We start from the raw sequence: 25,120 nt of genomic DNA, 5'->3' as shown, positions 1-25,120 counted from the left end.
TCCAGAAAAACACAGAGACGGGCGAGATGTGTTCCGCAAGAGAAGCACTTCGTCTTCCTCCTGTCAGCACTTCGTCTTCCTCCTGCGCTCAGAAAATCGTAGTGTGCGATGCACGGTGGTGACGGCGCATCGTGCCGGTGACACACCATGCATTGCACACTTTGTCTTAGCAGTTACGCTGCAGCATTGTTGAAAGGTAGAGCTGATAGCCTGATAGCAAAAACGGGGCTGAATTCTCTTCGCACTGAACAGGCAATATGAAATAGCACTAAAGGCGACACAGGATGTACACATTTTGCAGACAGAAATACAATACGCTGCAATTATAAACAAATGTGTACGAGTGGCTGAAGGCTGTAGAAGACGCCTTGAGGGAAAGAATGACTGGCGAATTTAGAAGCCCAAACTGGCAAAAGGGAATCTCTAGACAGCTTTTTCTTTGTTTTGAAAATCAGAGATATACACATAAACATACGCAAACACCGAAGTAAAAGATGTAAGAAACATCTCACTACCCTTCCAATCTGTGAAAAATGACCCGCGAAGCTGTGTATGTGGGCCCCTTCATCGGGAACTGCACCTCCGCCGCGGGTAGGCCCGGCATTGCGCTATCTTCGAGATCGGCCGCTTCGTGCAAGCTTGCAAAGAGCTATCAACGCTACTTCGGAGTACTTGGGAGAAATTGACCTGCTCATATCGCCTGCTAAGTCGGCTGCAATAGCATATCACCCTAAACAACGCGCTCATCGAACAATGAGCCGACTGCATCTTGAAAAAACGCCTATAAACTGGGTGCGACAACACCGTTATTTGGGGTTAATTGTGGGTGATCGTATCTCTTGGCGTCCTGCCGTTAAATGTGTACGACGCAAATCGCACTCCCGCCTTAAGTATGTGGCCGCCTTGACTTGACACAGGCGACGTGCAAGGACATCTTTCTGCTTGAAGGTAGGTACACATAAAGTACCACAGTGCAATAAAACTGCTCTTCTTTTATACATGTGTATTGCCATTGTTGCCCTTACAAGGGTCATATGAAGAGCCAGGATGCCATCAGCCATCGCAAACATAATCTATTTCAAGTTTGCATATAGCGCCAGACTCGACATCACTGTGATGCGCAAGCTATTTCCTTGTTTGGAGACGCTGTTCAGATTGTTCATGCTAAATAGTGCAAGCGTACCACCAATGGCATGGTAAAAATCAAGGACACTGCATTTCCTGTTTAGGCACGTTAAGATTTGTGCAGCCAATTTTATTTTGGCTCAACAGCTTTCGCTTTAAGCAGTGACCTACAGTGTGAAAGTAAAGGTTCAGGATTATTCTATGCGAAGAAATTCACTTTTCTAATGCAATGAAGAATACAAAAAAGTACTGTCACCCAGAATGTTACACTTGGTACAGTAGGCAGAGAGACTGCTAGCGCATTTATTCGTGCACAAGGGGAGGCATAACTTCGATGTCAGGAGGGACTAAAACTAGGAAATCGCATACCAACTTCATCGCTCTAGCTAAGTGCTTTTACACAGTAGAAATATCTCATGCCTGCCAGGTGCACTGCTATGTGGTATGAATGGAAGGAATTGCCCATATCCTCCTTTCTCTGGCACTAATCTGTGATGCACCAAGCGTTTGTGCCATCTTTGAGCATCATGTGAATTATTGTGGCAGTTGCCAGTGCACGGAGATACACATGCACAGACACGTGTTGAGTAGCAGTTTGAGTACATATGCACTAGCAACAAGAGTGCGCAAAAGGAGGAGTTAGGTACCTCATGAAAATAGTTGCATTCAAAGCGCTCAGGTGAACTGAGCCATGAGTAGTATCCTGCGGTTATCGAGCTGTGGTGCTTATCTCGAGGTGAAATGTGTCATTAAATTTGATGGAGGACAAACTCTGATACACATGCATTCAGTAAGATCTTCCAGATCCAGAAAGGACAAGAGCAAAACTGGTAAAACTGCAGAGGTGGCTGAATAAACGTGCACTCGCCAACTGAGTTGGCCACTCGCCACTCGCCAACTACACTCGTACGCTCGCCAACTGAATTTTCACTTGGCGAGTCTATGTTTATTCAGCCATGTTCTTTGCTCGCCAGACGAGTTTTCGTCAAACCCTAGACTTCATTGCCCTTCGCGAAAAGCATGGACGGTCAGCCGTGACGAAGATTCGACAGGTTGCGTCCCTCAAGTCTCGAAGTTGGCATCTTTTTTCAGCTGGCGAGTGTACGTTTATTCAGCCATGTTCTTTCCTCGCCAGACGAGTTTTCGTCAAACCCTGGACTTTAAATCGACAGAATGCCAACATTATTTGATAAATCGAAGGTTGGTTCCAGCAAAGATGCACCTGCATCGACTGTAGCTGTAAGCTACAGTAAACGTTAGACTTAAGAAAGTGAGTGCACTGATGTTACACAAATAATAAACATTTAACTAGACAGCCAGATGAAGGCATTCCTACCTCATCTCAAAACATTGTTCTCGCCTATTGCTCTCCTGTGCGCCACATAAGCGCTGCGTATTAAAACACCACTTCAATATTTATTGCAGTGCCTTTGTCACTAGTTAACCAGAATTTGAGTTCTAACAATGAGGTATAATGTTAGCATTAGTGTTCCCTTCAGCTCCTACTTTGTGACTGATGAGCCGGCTGTGTTTCGATAAGGCCGGATCCAGCTCCACAGGGTCGCCATTGCAAGAGCCAAGAGTATTCATCAATCTTTTAACTCACGGACACAGGCGTACGTAGTCCTTTTCATTCAATAAAGAGATGTAAAGATCGACGAAAACCTTTTGAACGTGTGTGTTTTCTATCCGCAGTCACAGAGAAGAAGCTTCGGAAGCTGCATAATGCCGGCTCCTACTGTGAGCTTAGTCGCAATGCATTGGGGTTTGGTGAAGCATACCAGGAATGCAAAGGGGTCACTGTCACGGGATACAGTGCGATACTCGCGGCGTTCGCCGTGACGTCTCCCGACACTGCACAATCACGGATACACCTAATAAATGTGCTGCCAGGCCTTCATAGCTATTTCGGACGAGGCTGCAGTGATTTGAGCTCTTGTTTTGCCAACCTTGCCCGCTACGTGTCTGAAATCGTTAACGGGAATTGGTACGCATTCCTTAATTATATTTGAGTCTTTCCGTGGAGGGACACTGATTATTTCCAAGCGCACGAACGCCTCGGAATAACTACGAACCTGTACCACGTAGTTGATGTACAGCTTTCAAACCAAAGCTTTGAAGTACAGCTTTCATGAAAGATGTAGATCAAAGCTGTGATATGAAAGCTGTACATCAACTACGTGGTAGATTTCATGTACAGCTTTCATGAAAGCTGTAGATGAAAGCTGTGATATGAAAGCTGTACATCAACTACGTGGTAGCTTTCATATACATGAAATCTGTACAGCTGTATATTTTACATGTACAGCTTTCATGTACCATGTAGCTGTAAAGCTTTCACAAGGGTCTATGTACGGCTACGAAATATTACATGACGACATTCAGTTTTCTTACTTTAACATACAGGATACCATATGTGTATCAATTCATCGAAGCGGTTTCGTAAACATCAACGCAGTGTAATGCTTTGCCAGTGTCGCTGTACAGCGGTCACAATGATGTGCGCTAATAACGTGCTTAACGAAGTTCAGTTTTCTTACTATCACATACAAAGTACAGACAGTTGAATTCGTAAAATGTTTCCGTTCCCGCGAATCTCCTGAATTGTGCGGTATGCTCAACGACACCAATGAACAAGGCATCGGCTCGATGCACTAATGCTTTGCAAGACACCTTACTTACAAACGTAACCCCCTGGGATTATCAGAATTTATTATGCCATCGTTACAACAAACTAACCTCAGATACGGCTTCTTCGCCGCGCCAGCCACGGATACCCTCGGTTCTCTGTTGCCATCTTGGCAAGGGACGGACACTGACTAATGGAGCAAACGTAAAGACAAATGTGAAGGGACAGAAAGTCCCCAGATCTCTCTCTCTCGTAACCACTGCACCTCACGCATGCACAGAAAGAGCGGTGAAATCCAATTTTCATGTGCATGTGGCTACACGAGACAAGTGGAGAGAGAGTGTCTGTATTCGTGGGGACACTCGTCTCCGGAAATCGTGAATTCGCGTCACTACAAATATTTGTATCTCTGCTATTAATAAACTAATTTGAATATTTCTTGCGGTATGACACTCCTTAGAGGGCACGTAACGACTTCAGCACATAACCTAAATTTGCTTCGTGCCCTGGTGACAGGCCTCTTAAAAAGATCGCTGCAGCCTGGTTTATTTCAGGAGATGCCTCCAGAGTTTTTTTTTTATCCGCGACACAAGAGATTAATTTAAGAGGGTAAATTCATCAGAATAACCTAAACTTTCGCAATGGATTTATGCTCTTACGTATCGTGTTACAATTCTGTTAAGAAGAATGGCGACATTGGATCACCCCGCCCATCCGAGCGGCGACATCGGAACATCGGCAACATCCAAGATAATGCTGTTCTGATGTCACCGTAAATGCGAAAGCTGATGCACATTCAAAACTTAGAAATACCAAGAAATTTGTATGATCTAACTCGGTCGATTACTTGATTACGAAAATGAAGAAAGTTCTCGTCAGGAGCTCGCTTATTACGAGGTCTAAATATAACATACTTTGTTTTTTATGTTTAATTCTAAACTGTTAATTTTGACAGTTCCTGCAGCCAATCGTTAGCCTGATCATGTAATGATTTTATTTCCATGCCGGAAAAGAAAGTGCTGGTGTCGTCTGCATATAATGTTAAATGTGGAGTGGGTGGTACATTACGATATCATTTACATAAATTAGAAAAGAAAGCAGCCCAATAATTGACCCCTGAAGAACGCCGCATGTTATATGCCCCATCCCAGATTTGAAGTCATTAATGGCAGTGTATTTAACGCGATTTTTAAGATAGCTTTCAACCAGATCTAAAGCTACTGCTCTAATACCATGCTTATACATATTGTCTAATAAGATGTCATGCTTTACCGAGTCAAATGCTTTACGGAAATCAAGAAACAAGCTTAAAGTAAACAGTTTTTGCTCGAAGTTGGCAATAATTTTATACTTTGTTTCCAATAGGGCCGCTTCAGTAGATTTTAGTTTTTGAAAGCCACACTGCTGCTTAGTTATTATGTTGTTTTGTTGAAAAAACTTAGAAAACCTAGAATAAATGGCCTGTTCAAAAACTGTTGAGAATATCGGCAAGACTGAGATCGGACGGTAATTGCCAAGGTCGCCTTTGTCGCCTCCTTTGAAAATTGCTGTCACCCTTGCGATCTTTAGTTTATCAAGAAACGTTCCGGTGCAAAGAATTGAGTTGAATACGTAAGAGAGTGGCCGAACTATGATATGAGAAGTCGCTTTTATAGGCTGAGGCTTTATTTCGTCTATGCCACATGCACTATCATTTTTTTAATTTTCTGCAGGTGATTATGAATATCTAATTCAGCAGCGGGAGCGAGGAATATCGACGACACAGCACAACGCGTAATGTATGACGTGCAATCAGTGTTGCTTGTGTCGGGGTTCTCAGATATCCCGGCTTTTAAAAAATGTTCATTAAATTTGTCAACAAGTGCCGTACCTGAGTAATGCGCACCCTGTATCATGAGTTCCGAAATATCATTGGTCGTTTCTGTCGACGTGAGGCTTTTGACACATCCTCAAGTTTTTCTAGAATTATTGCAAACATCTTTAAACTTGTTTTCATAGTAGATGGCTCGAGCTCGCTTTAAATCGGAATTTAACTTCTTCTTGAGCTTCTTATATTGCTGTAAATAAGGAATGTTTTTTGTTTTTATGAACAAGGCAAACAGCTTATCACGTTCTTTTATGGGCTTCATAAGGGAGCGTCAATCCACGGTTTTCTGGACTTCTTATGCTTCTTAAATTCAACAAGAGGAAATGCTAAGTCATAAAATCCTTTGACATTTTCTGTAAAGGTGTCATATCCCACGACAGGGTTAGGCTCTTGTAGTACAGTACTCCAGGTGCTTCCTCAACAAGCTGCCGAAAAAATACAATTTTGTCTCCAGTTATTTTTCTATACAAGAAAGGATAATGGTCTTTGAAGCGGTTTTGATGGGAACAGTGCGGCGTGAAAAACATAAAAATGGGCAAATGATCACTTATTTGTGATGTTAATACACCAACATTTGATTGAGCAACACGGTAATTTGTAAAGCACAGGTCTAGCAAAGTTTCAGACTTATTGGTCACCCTAGTAGGTACATCAATGACACTTTGGCAACCAAAAGAATAAAATGTGTCGATAAGACGTTGCTTATTGCTGTCCTCTGAGAGTAAGTTGATGTTAAAGTCGCCGGTAACAATGACGGCGAGACCAATACATAGCAGGTAATGCAAAATCTGTTCAAGGTATGCAAGGAACTCATTAGCATTACCAGAAGCAGGTCTGTAAATTACATGTAACATCGAATTGGTGCATTTTATCAGTAAGCTTTCATAGTGATGATCTACAAGCGAGTATTCGGATATTACTTCAAACTGAAAATTATTTTGCACATATATTGCAACGCCCCCTCCTCTCTTGCCACTTCGTGACACAGAAGCACACGTGTAACTAGGAAAATGCACATTAGCAGATTTATCACAGAGCCACGTTTCAGTGAAACACAAAAATTCAAACTGATGATTCAGGTCATCCAGCAATGTATCAATCGACTCAGTTTAATTCGTTAAACTGCGCACATTAATATGAAGCAAGGAAAGCTGCCTTCCATCTGCGGAACTTGTAGGTGTCGGAAAGAAGTTGCATCATAATAGCCACATGTTTGATGACATGTCGCGCTAGATTAGTTCGTCATAACAGCGATAGACGAAGGAAAGACCGTCAAATACCTTATCGTATCTTGTCCAGATCTTCCAATGTTCTTATTTTTATCAAGTGTTCTTTTTTATCAACCCGATATGCTGCATACTGCAATGCACACCGACCTGGGCAGGTTGGTGTGCGTTCATCCTCGGAAGGAAATGCTAACAGTAAAGTAACGAAGTGAAGGAAAGGAATTGGTGTTGGCCTGCGTAGTGAAGAACTACCCCTCTCCTTCCTTAAACAAAATGCCCATGGCAGGTAATAAATTCCGCTTACTTTGGTGGATGGTTTATACAGAAAGACTGACATAAAGCACATGAAATATCGCGTAGATCTTGCAGATAGCTCCTTAAAAAATGTCCACCAATTTATTAGCCTTTCAGTTGAGTACTTCGAAACGCACTTTTTAAATGGAGAGCTGAAGCCGAAGAGAACTGTCAAGTCACGTCCACTCAAAACAAATCACGAGATTAATACCTGTTTTGCTCTATCTGTTTTCAGATTGTGCTAGCAACTAGTCTTTTTACGGGTCTAGCAATTTCTGCCCGAAAATGCACTTCTGAATTGAGCGGCTTCAATTGCGCATTTGCAGCATGCACCCTAAGGTGAATAAATTAAATTGTTAAATAATCGAACAGTACTAATCCTGTAGCGGCAAATTGTGAGTTATCCTGGTAACACCACCAAAATAGCGACACCACCCCAGCTCCCACCGGTAATTAAGAAACAATACCTTTAATGAAAATTAGAACAGGGAAACCACGGGGAATGCGGGAGATGGATATTCACGACAACGAGCAAAACGAAAGCAAGGTGAAAGTAGGAGCCAACGTTTCCACAATTGCACTTTGAAAAAAAAAACAAGTCCACTTGTCGAAACGTTAACTACTGCTTTCACCTTGCTCTCGTTTTGCACAAAATTAGGCCGCGTGTTAAAAACGACATGTGCGCGGTTTTAGGACACTCTTCTATTTAGGTCAGATGAGCATGGTCGCACAGCGAAGTCCGCGGCGACAGCAGCTGGGTCAAGCTATGCGGTGTACCGTATGTTTCTTTCTTTTATGCGAAGCATATTACGAGAGCTCAACCCAGCTCCTCAGGCGCGGCGGTGTCGCCTTCAATACCACGTGACACCGTGACGTCACGACAGAGGAGAAACGGGGCTCCAACTCGCGCCGTCGCTCGTGGCGTCGCGGCGGTATATAAGCAGCTGCGCTTGCCTCTGCTGGACACTTACGAGGTCAGATGCCTCCTGGAGACAGAGCTGCTCGTTGGAATGAGAAGCGAAGGTTGCGGCGTGCTACAGAGACTGATTTTCTAGGTAGCTATCGCTCAACTCTTGCAAGATGGGCTGGATGGGAATCGAACCAGGGTCTCCGGAGTGTGAGACGGAGACCCTACCACTGAGCCACGAGTACGATGCTTCAAAGCGGTACAAAAGCGCCTCTAGTGAATGCGGTGTTGCCTTAGAAACGAGCTGTTTCTAAGGCTCAGGCGTGCGTCGCTTGCTCAGGCGCACATTTCGTTGCCGCGCCGAACGCTGCGTTGCTCGACGCTCACCGCGTCCAATGCGGGGCGCGTAGTCGCTGTGCTGTAGCCCATTGTCTTACACCCCTAGGCGGGTCGACGGGAACGCTGTCGCGTTCCACTCTTGAAGGCGAAGCAGAGTAACGCATGAGTTGTTTCTTCGTCTAGCCGAACCAAATATAGCCAAGCAACAGCAGTTCACCAGGCTAAACAGTGGTTCAACAACTAAAATAAAGGCTAGTATGCTTCGCATCCTGGACTTAACCTTAGCTAAGCCACAACCATTTTTTTAGGCCTAATATATTTTTAAAATATTGCATGTGGCAGATAGCACAATTATAGTCCTTAAAATGAATTGCTCGAAGGATCGGATATTACCTGCACAAAGAGCGGAAATGCATAATCCACTAGCTTACAGAAACTAGCTTGCAGAAACTTCAAGCCACGTGTTGCAATTTACGAATTGTAGTAAAGTAAAGAAATGTCAGTAAAGTTTACTTTACTGACAGTCTATTTACATTTACATTCTAGTAACATTTGTTCATACACTGTCAAAATACTTCTTTGTTACGTTTGTATAAAGAATATTTTAAATACACCGTTAACGACTTCCTTCTTACATACGTATAAAGACTACTTTAAGCACACCGTTGAATGACTTCGCTCTCACTTTTGTATATAGAATGTTTTAGATACACCGTTAAAAGACTACCTTCTTACTTTTGTATATAGAATATTTTAAGTGCCCCTTAGCATATCTTCTAGCTTATGTCTAAATAAGAACTTTAGTACTCCGTCAAAAGTCTCGTTACGTTTGTGTAAGGAATGTTTTACTGTACATCATTAACATATGTTTTTCTGAAGGACATGTGTACTCACTACATCCACAGCTCGTACTGTTAGCCGAAAAATATTTAGAATGGGAAGTAACTTGAGAGTATTTGATAAATTCTTCTAACACACATTAATTCGCCAATTTGGACGGGAATTCACATGAACCAAAAAGCCTTATATTGCGATAGCAATTATGGGCAGGGTTGAGAGATTGGACTATTGACAGCCAAATAGGGCTGCCTTATATACGTGTTGGCGTCAAAAATACGAGTAGGCTACATAACTGTATTTGGGATATTTTTGCATTAAGGACTTCCGAGTCCCGAGGACGCACCAACGTTGACAAAATTCGGGAACGCCGGTTTACGAAAACAAACCCAAAGCTCATTGCTGCTACAAAGATTTGTAGGCAATCTCGAAGGCCATGCTTTTAGGTAATGTCGGCGCTGGGAGGATGGCATAAAATCATGACTGCCATTTTTATATGTCATTCAAGCGTTAACTCCCCTCCCTAACTTTCTTTTTTTGGTTTCGGCGCCACGTGCATCCGGTGCACGCGGGGTTCAGTAAGAAAAACGGTGAGGCCGACACTGCTGAGTACGTGTTCCGTGCCGGCTGCTATACAGCAAACTATTATGTGGATTTACACAACGGATCAAGTATTCGCACGCATGTCAGTGTGAGTAATTTTCGCCCGTGGTCCTTCAATGTTTATCAAGGATTCCGCAAAGCCTGTTGCTTGATTTTGCCGCAAATCACCATGTCATTTATTTACTCAGTAAGCTTACGAAAAAAAAACCCCGCAAGTCGCTTCAAACGATAAATGCGACAGTTCGAGTCTTTAAGCACGTGCTCAGCAAAACGCAATATATTCTCGACTGTCGATCAAGATGAAATTTTCTGTTCTAGTATCATCAAGCATCCCCAAGCATCAGGAACGGAAAAAGCAGTTTCGGAAATCTAATGTACCCCCTTCTGTCTGAGCTTGCTTCGTCCCCACTTGAGCTGCCTCTTTCGAACGCAGCCGTCGAAGGCGTGTTGAGACAGGTTTCGTTGAGTTTGATTTGACAAACCGAATGCAGAATGAGACAAATGCAAGCTCTCGTTGACGTTAAGTTTAGTCTGGCAGAGTTTGGGGACTGCTGAAAAGATTTTCAGCTAGTTTGGGTCGCATTTTAACTCTGCAATTAGAGCTATATGATCCAAGTGGCAGTGGAAATTAATTCAGATGGGGCTAGATTGTATATTTAATCAGTTTTGTGGAAATCTCCAGTGGGGGAAGTATCAACTGGGACTCTACACAAGGCTTTTTTTTTGTTCTTCGCTTTCGTCAAGCAGCTACATATCACGTGAACGTTGAGATTGTTTCATGGTATTTCTTGAACGTTGCATATTATTAGAATGATAGGCTCTGTAAATATATGGAAAACAATGTTCGTCCACAGTGATGACGGCAAAGCAATTGCTCACCAAAGGTCGGTGACTGATCGGCTTGCCAACGTCAAGGTGATAACTCGTCGGTTTTCATACCGTACTCCTGCGTGAACTTTTTTCCCTTTAAACTTTGCGCATACGAGTAATCGCGGTTATGGCTTACTTTTTATTTGGCGTAGTAGTTCTGCGGAAACCCGCAAGGTGGAGAGAAGTAATGAATAAAGGGAAAATGAGACATCCATCTGTTCGTAGCAATTGCTACAAAGGAAACCCATACGGGTTCCTCGAAAGAAAAGCCTCATAGTTGAAGAACTCTTGCCTTTGCTTCGTGTTGTCGACAAATTCGACTTCGCCCTGCCATCTGCTAGCCGCCTGGTTAGCTCAGATGGTAGAGCGGCTGCCCCGGAAAGGCGGTGGTCCCGGGTTCGAGTCCCGGACCAGGACGAGTTTTTCTTCAACTATGAGGCTTTTCTTTCGAGGAACCCGTATGGGTTTCCTTTGTAGCAATTGCTACGAACAGGTGGATGTCTCATCTTCCCTTTATTCATTACTTTTTTATACACACGTACACTAGTAATAGTAGTAATTCCGCTCTGTTCGGCTTACTAGTAATTAAACTGTACTTTGCTCACGCGTATTTTCCAGCTGTGATGAGAAAAAATTCCGTTCGATATGCGTGACAGGTGCTTGCGGTAACGTTGCATCTATGTTTTATAATTTTTCCACACATCGCCGTTGTGGATGGGCAAAGACTTCTTGCCAGTTTGTGAAGGTACACATAGTGTTCTACGAACTGATTTTATAGATGGCGGGGTTCACTTTGTACTTAATTTCCTGACAGCCGCGCACGTCCGATATAAATCCATTTTATGTGTTCCCTAGTGGAACTGAATTTCTTTATTTTTTTAAAAGTCGCACTGAAAGTACGGTACACAGCCCCCTTCAGAAATTTGGCAACAGACGCATTCGTGCCTGCATTCATAGAAACTTACATACACATATTCATGTTGCACGAATCGTACCAGCGAATTCTTGTTTAAATATTGCGCAGTTACCCTGTTTTGGGTACTAATACCACCTGAATTATTGCGCACGCCGTAATGCAGGTGGAAATTAAAGCCATGCATTTTAATTCGCCTCTTCTGTTATGGGCCAGCAGGTCGTTCTGTTTGTTCCCACCCAATGGTGAATTGCAGTCCCAACTGCCGCTTCAAGTTTCAAGATGGTTTCAAGTTTTCTCCAGAGTCCACTGCGCCTCCAAGAAGCAGCATTTGCTAACATCGTCAAGCTGCTTCCAAGTAAATTGGAAAAAAAAGAGAGAGAGTGGAAGAAAAATAACATGTTTTTCTTGTTAGGCAAGCTTAGGAAAGGCACCCCTATAATAATGCCTGGAGATCGGGCCGCCTCTTGGGCGCGCGATCGTGAAAAGCTGAAGCTGATCCTCGAGGTTGGGACTGGCAATATTCTGCCAGACGGTTATAGAAAAATTCCCCAGGTACTGCGAGGCGCAAGCTAAAGTTAGCTCAAAATGTGGTTAAGCAAATACGAATAACGTCATGAGCAAATAGAAAAGAAATCCTTCGTTTCATTGTAACAATGAGTGGTGTCCAAATCCATGTGTGAGTGGCAGCTCTCACTAAAATTCTTTCCGCCAATCTTGAGGCCAGTGTTGTGCTGGTTGCATGCGGCGGAACTAATATTGGAGCCGGAAATACGCGGTGAGATTTCTACACCATCTACAACATCTACAAAACACCTGCAGAACATGATAAAACGTTTTGGCTCTGTCTTTGGCTACTCATCGCTGACGAAAAATTTGGGTCTGGTTATTTCTGGGCTACATATTGAGATCATTTGGTTACATTTTTTTGGAGCCGTCTGGCAACCCTGACTATGCGGAGACTCCAGGCGCATTTCTGCCATTGCCGTCGCCGTGACGTTCTGCATGAACCGCAATGGCGATAACATCGTCGCCGCGCGCCGTGTGCTGAATGTGCGAGTGAAAGCATGCGAGAGTGAGCCGACGATGGTGGCTCAGTCTCGCTTTCAAGACAGGGCCAGTGTGGGTGCGCGCAGAGGCGCTCCACCGCGTCCTACGCAGCCACCACCGGCGTAGAACGCATTCCTCCCCCACCGCCGGTGTCAAGCGCGCGACGGAAGACGGCGCGCTTACTCCTCGCCTTGCTCGCTAGATGGAACCGCCATCCTCGGCCCAGCCTCGCAAGCCATAACTCGCACCCGCAGCATAAGGAGCGCGGCCACGATGTCATCGCATTTGTAGTTCAGACTGAACATCACGGTGATGCCGACGCCGGCAACGACGGCGGAATAGGGCTTGGAGTGTCCTTGTAATTGCTATCGCTATAAAGCAAACTAAAGCAACAAACAACTCAGTTAGTAAGCAACCAATCTCAATATCGAAGTTTTCTAAACTGCACCAAGCGGACCGTACTGGCACACGGCTCTGAAACATCGCACTACATGTAGTGCGCGAGCTTTGCGAAACGCTCGTAAACATTGTTACAATTTAACGCGTGTTGTAAACTCACATTACATCCCTACTCTTCCGTTGCTCTAACATGGAGAGCTTACACAGCGACCCTGTGAATTTTAGATCGTTTTTTTATGCGAAGCATATTACGAGAGCTCAACCCAGCTCCTCAGGCGCGGCGGTGACCATGAAACCACGTGACACCATGACGTCACGACAGAGGAGAAGTGGCTTTGGCTCAACTCTTGCAAGACGGGCTGGGTGGGAATCGAACCAGGGTCTCCGGAGTGTGGGACGGAGACGCTACCACTGAGCCACGAGTACGATGCTTCAAAGCGGTACAAAAGCGCCTCTAGTGAATGCGGTGTTGCCTTAGAAACGAGCTGTTTCTAAGGCGTGCGTCTCTTGCTCAGGCGCACATTTCGTTGCCGCGCCGAACGCTGCTTTGCTCGACGCTCACCGCGTCCAATGCGGGGCGCGTAGTCGCTGCCCTGTAGCCCATTGTCTTACACCCCTTGGCGGGTCGACGGGAACGCTATCGCGTTCCACTCTTGAAGGCGAAGCAGTAATGCCAGAGTTGTTTCTTCGTCTAGCCGAACCAAATATAGCCAAGCAACAGCAGTTCACCAGGCTAAACAGTGGTTCAACAACTAAAATAAAGGCTAGTATGCTTCGCATCCTGGGCTTAACCTTACCTAAGCCACAGCCATTTTTAGCTACGGATTTGCAAACGTGGTGCTTCTATCTCATTTTCAAGATTTATCATTTCTCGTGGTGCCATACTTCAAAGCTTTGCTTCCTACTGTCAAGAAAATTCGGCTTTCTCTACTAATAACCAAATTGCATGTGAGTGGGGCAAGTAATCGTGTAATTATAGCCTTTCCGTGTTTCGCATACATTGCAACAAATAATCGTAGTTGGCCGCAAACTAAACCTTTATTTAAGAGTTCCTTCATTACGAGTTGGCTGGCCTTGCGGGTTTAATAACTTGATTACTGGCCTGGGCTCCTGGCAAAGTGGCCACCTTGCGCAACCTGGAATGGTTTGGCGTTGGGATAGTCGGCTCAAAATACTGACAAATTCTTGCGCTGCAAATATTCAGAAATACAGTAAAAAAATCACACAGCACCGAAACGTCGTCAAGTGCATGTTGACAATACGCAACCTCTATTACTGTGCGAGTTGCATTGCCTTTGTGTAAGTCCTTGCACAGCAATTATTTTCCAAGCTGTATAACTGTGTCATCACAGACAGGTGCACAAATCGAGCTATTGCTTTACATATATTTTAAAACAAAGCGTTTCTTTAGAGCTCCTTCGGCCGTTCTCGTGGTTGGCGGCCTATGCTCAGTGGTCGGTGTTCTGATTCGGCCGGAAAAGCGGTCGCTCGTTCGTTCGCTTTCTCTCACTCTTTCTCTTCCTGGTTCTCTCTAGCCCTCTCGTTCACTCTCTCACTCGTTCGTTGACTCCTGCTGTTGCTTGCAATGAACGTCGTCGTCGATGGTTGCTGCACGATTTCCTCTCCCCCAACCCTCATCGCAGTGCGAGCTGATCAGATACTTCGACTATCCCTGCGAAATCAGCTATGCCACCACGGACGACGGTTACGTCCTGGAAGTGGACAGGGTGCCGCATGGACGCCAGGGCAACACAACGGCTGCGGAGGAGCAGAACGGGGCCAGCCGCCACCCCGTGCTGTTTTTGCCAGCGCTCTTTAGCGGCTCGGACGTATGGTTTCTTAACTACCCATCGCAGGCCGCTGGAAACTGCTCGACCTCTTCATGCACCCTTTGTAGAATCACGATATGCATCAAAAGCAACAGGACTTAATTTAATTATGAAATATTGTTGCTTGAATTTTGTGATTGACCTCTCGCTGCAAGCTTGAAAAATGTGAGCATAGTTCTTTGAAATGGTTCTAATGGAAGAATTCGTAAGCTGGACGCCTGGGAGTTTGCTCTTTTCGACATAGTGAGTTAACTTCTTTCAGTGCTTCCGATATTATATTACAACAGGCACGTACTCTTAAGTTGGCTGTACATGTGCCTGGCTAGTTCGTAGACATGTCATATAGTTGACGCTTTCATATTCGAGGTACTGTTAGAGCCGCGCATGGAATACGCGTTTTTTATAAATTGAAGAATTGAAAAATATATATATTCTATTTTGCTGCCTTTTAAGTTTCTGAATGTTCAGAAAATCTGCCGGATCTAAACTCCAAATTGAGTAGAAATAATTGGCAGCAGAAGTGGTTAAATAAACATGGAACCGACAATACTGTCGGTTCACTGCAGCAAGCGAAGAAAAATTATTCTGGTTGAAGCGTTTCGGTTGAACACTACATGACGAGGTCGAGTCCAACACTCAATCTTGCTATCGGATTCAATGCTTCGCCTTGGGGCACAACTGCCAATTTAAAAATGTTGCTGGATTATTGGATGAAATGAAAAATTTGCAGGCTTCCTATTCGTCGACGCTGGCTTCGACGTATGGTCGATGAACACGAGGGAAGCGGAACGCTACTCTAACCACACGACCCTCTCCAAGAACGACCCTGAATACTGGAAGTTCAGGCAAGGCGTGGTGTGTTTGTACGATCCATAATGGGGACGAAGCTATGGCATAATTATTACGGGGTGAGACTACGACGCGGATTGACATAATCGCACCAAACCCAACGACGAGACAGTTAACTCGGACAAAAAATAGCCCAGTACCCAAGGCACAAGAGAAAATGACGACACGAGCATATAACGAAAAACAGGTTCGTGGAAACAAACTCTGATGTACCGGGTGCTTCTCAGAATAAGTTAAGCTATTTTTAAGAATTCCCTGAGGCAAATAGCACTAATCTAGTCCTTGAACTGGTCCACTCGAAGAGGCGGATATTACCTGCACGCTAAATCGAAATGCGTACTGGAATAATTAACAATAAACTTCTCTTATTAGCTTTCTACCTAATTAGCTTACGGCACACATTGGAATTTACAAATTGCACGTGGTGAGATTCTAATGCTTATACACTTGAAAGGAATTCTGTGGACGACACCATTTTTCGAGGAATGCACCCTCAAACTTGCGATCAAATGCGCCCCTTAACTACACTTGCTAGCTCTGCGCTCGCGACGTCATTATTTATCACCGCTTGTGTATCACGAAATTCTTCGTCAGCATGGAATATCAACTCGCCACACATCTTTTTTAAACATATTGCGGCCGTTCACGCTGCGATAATGCGGATAACGATAGGGCTGCTATCCTGAAGCAAGCTTTCGTATTAAATTGAAATATCTTGGAACTGTTTCTCGACCTTTATATTAACCAAGCGACATCCTCTCGCTTGCGAAGAGCGTGTGCTACAGTTTCTTTAACTTCCAAAACACATGCCATTGCTCCTTTAACCCCAAGAAACCCAAACACTGTTCCGAATGAAGGAAGATTGTTCTTGTTCACTTTATTTATGGCCACGCAAAGTAGAATCGTAAAAGAAATAAATTAAATATTGTTTTGGATAATACGTAATTAGTAAATCAAATGATTAATTACAAATTAGCTTATTGAACTATACCCTGCAGGCCGTCTGCCTAAGCAGGCGTTTGGTGTGTTGCGACACCACGTACCCGAGCATACGAGGGTTGGACCCTCCCGCGTGCAACCATGCGCGGCTTAGCCGTGTCTGGGGAAAGGGGGATCCTGGGGGTTTAGCCAATGCTGGGTGTTTGGACTGTTAAAGCCCCCCGGCGGAGCTACCAAACCTCTTTGACCTCGGCTTCACATATACGGCATCTCCAGACTGACCCACCTGGAGGAAATCGGCAGTCACCTTTTCCTATCCTTCTCTTCAATCTTCGTCGTTCTTTCTAGCCTTTTCATCTTTCCTGTCTTCTTTTCACTTCTTACTTCCGAATTTCCTGGTGGCAAGGCTTAACCGTGTGTAGTATATCCAGTCTTTGTTATATGCATTAGCTTATGGTGGCGGTGCATAGCTGGCGTGCGCAGGTTACTCAACCTGTAGCGTCCCCTTGTTGGGCTCGGTGGTGGGTGGCTACTACCGCCACCGAATTTTGAAACCATGTTATAGCAAAAGCTTTCCCACGACTTCCAGATCGGCTTCTGAAAAGAGACCGCACCGATGCACCTTTTCAATTTGCCCTCCGAACCGACCCAGACAACTGTCCACGTTACCACGTCTTGCATGGTGAAGGAACACTAAGTATGCGTAAGCTATCCCCTGTCTTGGTGGCGTAATGCCTCATAGAAAAAATTGGAAATGACTATAAAACCTCAAAAATGACCAGAGGAGACCTGTTAATTGAAGAACAAAGAACAAGTGCAAAAGCTGTCCGAACTGGCCAGTATTGATGAAATCAAAGTGAAAATTTCTCCCCATCGCTCATTAAACACTTGCAGGGGCATTATCTTTGAGGAACATTTTCTCAGCTTGAGTGACGAGGAACTCCTCGAGGGGTCCCAAGAACAAAATGTGATCAAAGTTCAAGGAATCACAATCACAAGAAACAGTGAACAACTCCCCACCAAACATGTGATCCTCACATTTGGTACTAGCATTCTCCCCACCTCTCTCGACGCAGGATACCTAAACATAAATGTCAGACCATACATACCGAACCCAAGGCGGTGTTTTAAGTGCCAGAGGCTCGGCCACGCATCACAATCATGTAGAGGCAAAGAAGCATGCGCGAAATGCAGTGCCGACGATCACCCATCTGAAAAGTGCAACGCTCCCCCACGCTGTGTTAACTGCCAAGGGGATCATCCACCGTATTCACGATCATGTGCCTGTTGGAAGAAGGAGAAGGAAGTGATTGCTCTCACAGTAAAAGAGAAGATTTCATTTTTCGAAGCAAGGAAGAGGTTTTCACTCTTACCTCAAATAAGCTAAGCCAATGTGGCGCGGCAGGGGGCAGCACCCACATCGGTCTCAGGAGTCTACAGGGGTCACAGTCAGTGGTCCTGTAGCAACTCCATCCGCCCCCTCGGTGGCAGCAGCTAGTGCTGCTACACCATCATCCAAGACGGCCCTGCAGGCAGCTTTTCCGCAGGTCCCAAGACTAAACAGAATGCTAAACCCCGAGGCACGTGTCTCGGCGCCTGGCTCTTGATCATCCAGCGCCTCAGAGAAGGCGATGGAGGTCGATACCAAAACCCCGGCGTCACTGACGCCAAAAGAACAGCGCTCTTCTGAGCGCTCTAAGAAGAACAAGGTCCTTATAAGTATACAGAAAAAGGGGCAGGCAACCTGAACGGTTACCGCCCATTAAACGTGTACTGTCCCATATCGCATGTAACCTTTAATTTTTAAGTTCGCAAACATCACTGCATTTTTCATTTTACAACCATGGCTTTTTATTGTACACTGGAATTGCAGAGTTCTTATACACAATATAGGTGATATCAAAGACATTATCAACACTTTTCCGCCAGTTGCAGTGTGTCTTCAAGAAACGAATCTCGGTGCAAGAATATAGTAAAATTCTCAAACGTTTCACCGTTGTCCGAAGGGATCGCGAACACTCTAGCTGTTTGTCAAGAGGAGTCGCCATAGTCGTTCAAGGCGGCACCCCTACTCGAGATGTTCAGGTGACTACTTCTTTCGAAGCTGTCGCCGTCCCCGTTCTATCACATACAACCATCACCATCTGTTCACTTTACATCCCACCCCATAGTCATTTTACTACTAGACAACTTGAAAATCTAATACACCAGTTGCCGGAGCCTTTTATTTCAGTAGGAGATTTTAATGCCCATTGTAGCCTCTGGGTTAGCGAGAGAACAGACGAAAGAGGGCAAGCAATCGAATATTTTATTTTGTCTAACAGCATATGTCATTTAAACTCGGGTTCACCAACATGTTTTTTCACCAAGCTCACGCAAATTTAGCTGTCTAGATTTAGCCTACTGCTCACTGTTTGTCTTTAGCGATTTTTTTTTTCATTTTCTTTTTATTTCTACTCTTGCCATACAACTTATCAGACACTGACTGAACCCATAGCCAGAGGCTAGTGTGGGGTTCAGAAAGTGTGGGGTTCATTTAAGTGTGGGGTTCAGAAAGTGTAGTGTGGGGTTCATTTTAAGTGGGAAGTCCGTAACACTTCATATGGAAGTGATCATTTGTCGGCATTTATCAAGCTACCATCCACATTACCTACCATAAACTCTAAGCCACGTCGCTGGAAAATAGATCTTGCCGACTGGCCGCATTTTATGAAACATGCAAAACTCAAAGTCTCTTTAAATGAACTCAGCGTAAATGAAATTAATGAGAAGTTCACTGCGGTTTTAATTTCAGTGGCAGAAAAGGCAATGCCTCAAACATCCAGCCTTGTGCGCAAAAAAAAAATTCCCCTGGTGGACTCCTGAGTGCACAGAAACAAAAACGCTTCAAAATAGGGCCTGGGGTATGTTACGAAGAGACCCCACCTATACCAACATTTTATGCTTTAAGCAGGCCAAAGCCAAGGCACGATTTATCAGAAGGCAGGCAGAAAAATCATCGTGGAAGAAATACATATCGCCCATAAACAGTTCAGTCACGTCTAAACGCATGTGGGAACAGGCTGGAAAGTTTCGGGGAGATTACTCATCTTAGACAATACCGTTACTTACAAGTCCAGACACACAAACAACAATACAAGAACAGGCAGATGTACTTGGCGAACATTTCTGTGATCTATCCAGTTCAGGGAATTATACAAAGGAATGTTTACAGCACAAGCAGTGTGCTGAAAAACAGAAGCTGCCCACTACTGGCTCGTCAAATGAAGCGTACAATTCCCCCCCACACAACAAGAAATAAACAGTCTTTTCTGCAGGGAAAAACAGCGCCAGGTCACGACCGTATTCACTACGCCATGCTAGCTCATCTATCTCAGACATGATGCTCTCGTTAAATGTTTCAACATAATCTGGGAATCTGGTATAATGCCCGAAGAGTGGGAAACAGCAATAGTAGATCCATTTCTAAAAGCCGGTAAATCCCGAACATCCGCAAGCAGTTACAGACCCATTGCCCTCACAAGCTGTTTGGTAAAATCATATGAAAACATTATCAATATAAGACTCTCATTTATTTTAGAATCAAGAAACCTCATAGATCCCCACCAGTGTGGATATTAAAAGGGTGTTTCAACTACTGACCATCTTGCCCATCTAGATCATGAAATTCTATATGCATTTTACGCAAACAAAACTGTCTTGCAGTTTCCTTCGATTTAGAAAAAGCCTATGATACCACATGGAGATATGGAATCTTAAGAGACCTCTGACCTCGGTATCCCTGGTAAAATGCTGAATTGCCTAGCTGCTTTTACGTCTAATAGAACATTTCAGGTACGCCTGGGTACAGTACATTCTCATACATTTACGCAGAAAAATTACGTTCCACAGGGCTGTGTTCTCAGCACGACACTGCTTATAGTAAAAATGAACTCAGTTAATAGGATTATACCGTCGTCTCTTATGCACTCTGTTTACGTAGATGATCTCCAAGAGGCTTGCCGCACCTTAAATTTGCCAACCTGTGAAAGGCAGCTTCAAATGACAATAAATAAACTTACACAATGGGCTAACAAAAATGGTTTCCGCTTCTCCACACAGAAAACAGTTACTGTTTTGTTCTCTCAGAAACGAGGGCTACACAGCGATCAAGTCCTAAAATTGAACGACACCATACTGCCGGTGAAACAAGACCATACGTTTTTAGGAGTAACCTTTGACACCAAACTTAACTTCCTAACTCACATAAAAGCAATAAGGATTAAAGCAAATAAAGCGCTAAATATCCTCAACGTTTTATCTCATAAGCACCGGGGTTCCGACCGAACGTGCCTTTTACGTGTTTACCGGTCTCTTGTTCGTAGCCTTTTAGACTACGGCTCCGTGGTTTACGGCTCAGCCAAACAGTCCTACATCCAACGACTTGATCCAGTACATAACCTTGGACTGCGACTGGCAAGTGGTGCCTACAGAACTTCACCTATTTAACGTTTATACGTCGAGTGTAATGAACCCACCTTACAGCAACGCACAGCATTACTCACTTTTTCTTACGTACTCAGAATTCAGTCATCATTGCAACACATATGATACAAGATCCTCACACAATGTAACTCACGCTTACACTATACAAAGAAACCGAACATGATTAGGCTACTTGTCCTGCGGTATGAGCAATACTGTTGGGATTATGACATTGCCCACGAAGTGCTCCAGGTTGCCAAAAAACCACAATGGTTGGCCCCGAGGTACGATTTCACACACTTGTGTGATTGGACGTTAACACACCTAAAGAAAAGAGACATCCCACACGAAGACATTATACAAGAATTCCGTGCACTTCAGGACAAATATCAAAATAGCATGCAATATTACACTGATGGCTCTAAACCAAAAGATCACGTGGGTGTGTGGGGCGTAACGGAAAATTGGGAAACAAGTATTCGATTGCCACAACACGCCTCTGTTTTCACGGCCGAAGTTTACGCTATATGGGGTGTCGTTAAAAAGATTATCACTGATAAACCCAAAAATGCACTCATATACACTGACTCTTTAAGCACACTGAAGGCTCTACAGCTGAAATCTGAGTGTGAACCCCTGATAGGAGACATGCTAAACATGGTGGCGCTTAACAAATCCGCTTGTCAATTTGTTCCTGCTGGGTTCCAAGCCATGTTGGGATACCGGGTAACGAAGCAGCTGATAGATCTGCATCGATGGCAGCGTACAAAGAAATAACAAACACAACACTTCCATACAAAGATAGCATCCATGCGACTAGAAAAGCCTTATCGGCAAAATGGCAACGCGAATGGGACCGTTGTGCCGACAACAAGCTACATCCCACTAAACGCATAGTTGGGGAGTGGAAGTCATGTTATCATCAGGAGCAGTTCATCGAAGTAATTTTATGACGACTACGCATTGAGCACACACACCTCACACACAATTATTTACCTACTAAAGAAGACACACCAGCTTGCGAGAAATGTCAAGAGCCACTAACTGTTATGCACATATTACTCACATGTACGCATATTGAAACACACAGACGAGCACGTTTGCACAAATCATATCAACTACACATACCTTTATGCCCTGCACTAATTTTAGGTGATGATCCGCTAGTCCCATTATGTGACGTCCGTAAATTTTTAGATGACACTGGCTTTTTACATAAAATATAGAGTATTAACAAAGCCTTTTCCTTCATAAACTGGATTTCAAAACACCTCGTGTTTGGCGCAGCATAGCCTTAGCCGCTTTTGCGGCATTAAACCCCATTTACCTACCTACCTTAATGAAATATAAAATTCTTAAGCATCACTCCAGCATATCAAGAACGCATTGCCTTATGTTTGCCGAGGTTGAACCTGAATTAGCACCCGGATAGAAAGATAAAATAATGCTACGGGCTACCTTGTCCAGGGCGGCGTAACATGTGTCCGCGTTATTCTCAAATTCCGACGCGCAGTTTCGACGAGATGGGACGCTACGACATTGCTGCCGGAGTCGATCACGTGATCAACGCTACCGGTGCAGAGAGGCTGACAATCGTCACTTTGTCGCAGGGGGTCACCAGTGTTCTGGTTTTGCTGTCCACGCGGCCGGAGTACAACGACAAGGTGACCATGTGTGAGATGTGCGAGAAATTGTGAAAACATTATGCAGGTCCAACGCGCATACGAGATCTTTCTGTGAAGCGAATTTTTCGTGAAACGGTTAATTAAATCCCACTCAAATACAGCGTTTTGCAGCAGTCACCACATGCCTGCACCGCAAGAGGTGGGGACCTTCACCACGTGACCAACACGACCATGTATTCATAGTCGCCGGGAAGGGATAATTTCGCTGTGATGCTGTTTTGAGAGTCGGCCCACTATTCAATTGCACTATTCCCTATTGGATCAGGCCAATTCATTCCGCGAGGAAATGATGAGAAGACGCGCCAAAGCCCGGAAAATCGACCTAGCAGGTGTATCAGTGGTCCATTATCAGCGTAACCACCTCCACCCACGTCAGCGGCAGCTAGGGCCGGAGCGCCGGAGCTCTGGAACTGCCAACTTGGCTTGTAGCACTGCGAAGAAGACCAGGTTCTCAGAGCTCAATAAACATCCGCCCAGTCCTTCCCAGCTCTCGGTGCGCGACAGGAAGTTTGAACGGTTGAGAAAGCAGCGCTAAAGAACATAGGGAAAGATAGACATAGTACACATGACGGGCGCCCGTCATGTGTACTATGTCTATCTTTCCCTATGTTCTTTAGCGCTGCTTTCTCAACCATTCGCCATGAGACAACTCGTCCAAATCAAAGTCATAAGGGGCGCCCATCATGTCTACTATGTGTGTCTGTCGCTGTGCTTTTGAACGCTGCTTTCCCAACCATTCGCCATGAAAGAACTCGTCCAAATCAAAAACATGACGGGTGCCCGTCATGTGTACTACGCGTCTCTGTCTCTGTGCTTTTGAGCGCCGCTTTCCCCACCATTCACCATGAAGGAACTCGTCCAAATCAGTCATAAGGGTTCCCGTTATGTGTAGAAGGTGTCTTCGTCTCTTTGCTTTTGAGCGCTGCTTTCCCAACCATTCACCATGAAGGACGAAGTTACTCACTGCTAGAATGCACCTGTCCCAGCTAGCCAGTTTCCGTCAAATTTTCATCAGTCCTTCGCTTTCCGCGTCCTGGCTTGAGGCGATGAACGCGGCACGTTCCGCAGACTCGTGCTGCCAGAAGTCTGCAACTGCAAGCTCTTCTATGAGTCAAGGCATCTGGTCAACCACCAGTGAACGCTCAAGAGAGACTCCTACTCCTGTGGCCATGGAGGCAGAGCCTATTGCCCGCCCGTCTGGCCAGAGAACTACACTGACAAGCTCCTCAAGAAAACGAGGCACCTGGTCCAGCACCAGCGAAAACACAGAAGTCTACTCAATCATAGGTGACGACTCATCCGATGACAGCTTCGTGTCGGTGAGAAGCCGAAGGGCTAAAAGGAGGCTTATCAAGGAGTCGTCACCAGCGAGTACGCCACCCATGCAGGCAGGCAGCGAACGCTGGCCGCACACCATCCTCTTCATGCGAGTGGATTCTTCCGTCAACCTTCGAGTATTGAACAGGCAAGCTCTCTCTGTTTTCCTTGAGGGAAAGGCGCCAAATTAAATCAAGGAAGTCCGGCTGAACACACGAAAGAATGATCTAGCTGTCGACACAACCCGTCGAACCATGCTGGAGACGCTACGACAGATAGTAGATTCGGGCAACATAAAAGTACGACCAGTCATACCTATGAATGGGGATTGCACTGTAGGTGTGATCTACGATGTTCACTTGGCTATTTCGAACTCAGACCTGTCAATTCTGATCAAACCGGCACACGAAGGAGTGGTCGTCACGCACGTATGCCGACTCGGCAACAGCCGTTGTGTGAAGATAGTGTTCAAGGGGGATTCCATCCCTTCGCACGTAAAGGTCGGTCACTTCCGAGATGTCGTACGGCGGTTTGTCCTAAAGCCGCTTTAATGCCACAAATGCTTCAAGATCGGGCATGTTAAGGGCGCCTGTGCAAACTTCACAATGTGGCCCCGGTGGGCGGATTCACAAACGGTAGATGTCTGCCGTGCAACAAAGTTTAGGTGTGGCAACTGTGAAGACACCCATGAAGCGACATCTAAAGAATGCCCAAAAATCAAAAAAGAGTTCGAAGTTGTGAAGCAAATGGTCAGAGATAACTGAACCCATAGAGAAGCCTCCGAAAATATCCGGCGTCGACGTCGTCATCGATGGAAACGCTCAAGACAGGGTGGAGTTCGTGCACCACTAGCGCCAACCGCCATCATATTCGAATAGAACGCCCGAGAGCACAAGGAGGCCTCAGACGGAAAAGGCTGCCCCCGTGGAAGAGTGGCCCCCATGGAAGAGTGGCTCGCAAGCTCTCAATCTTCTAAAG

General features: G+C 45.0%; 2 protein-coding genes and 1 non-coding gene across 11 annotated transcripts in view; 2 read left to right on the top strand and 1 right to left on the bottom strand.

The window, feature by feature from the left end:
- LOC135917927 (uncharacterized) overlaps positions 1-25,120 on the bottom strand; it is a 166,889-nt gene that overhangs the window by 101,085 nt on the left and 40,684 nt on the right. The window lies entirely within an intron of this gene.
- TRNAS-GGA (transfer RNA serine (anticodon GGA)) lies at positions 11,041-11,115 on the top strand. Its single transcript has one exon. It is a non-coding gene; the product is annotated as a tRNA-Ser (tRNA).
- Positions 12,055-22,837, top strand: LOC135917908 (lipase member M-like). Its single transcript, XM_065451528.2, has 4 exons — positions 12,055-12,165; positions 14,703-14,952; positions 15,619-15,733; positions 22,654-22,837. The coding sequence occupies exons 1-4, from the start codon at positions 12,055-12,057 to the stop codon at positions 22,835-22,837; spliced, it is 660 nt and encodes a 219-aa protein (XP_065307600.2).

The sequence above is a fragment of the Dermacentor albipictus genome, chromosome 10, assembly GCF_038994185.2.
Source record: "Dermacentor albipictus isolate Rhodes 1998 colony chromosome 10, USDA_Dalb.pri_finalv2, whole genome shotgun sequence".
In the NCBI taxonomy this organism is placed as follows: Eukaryota; Metazoa; Arthropoda; class Arachnida; order Ixodida; family Ixodidae; genus Dermacentor; species Dermacentor albipictus.
Note: the sequence above shows the minus strand (reverse complement) of the source record. Positions and strands in the feature narration are given on the sequence as shown.

Bases quoted from the DNA above. Each gene is read 5' to 3' on its own strand.
- LOC135917908 (XM_065451528.2), top strand. From the start codon at position 12,055: ATGCCTGGAGATCGGGCCGCCTCTTGGGCGCGCGATCGTGAAAAGCTG. The intron at 12,166-14,702 runs GTACTGCGAGGC...CCCTCATCGCAG, and splicing joins GTTATAGAAAAATTCCCCAG to TGCGAGCTGATCAGATACTT. The intron at 15,734-22,653 runs GCAAGGCGTGGT...TCCGACGCGCAG, and splicing joins CCTGAATACTGGAAGTTCAG to TTTCGACGAGATGGGACGCT.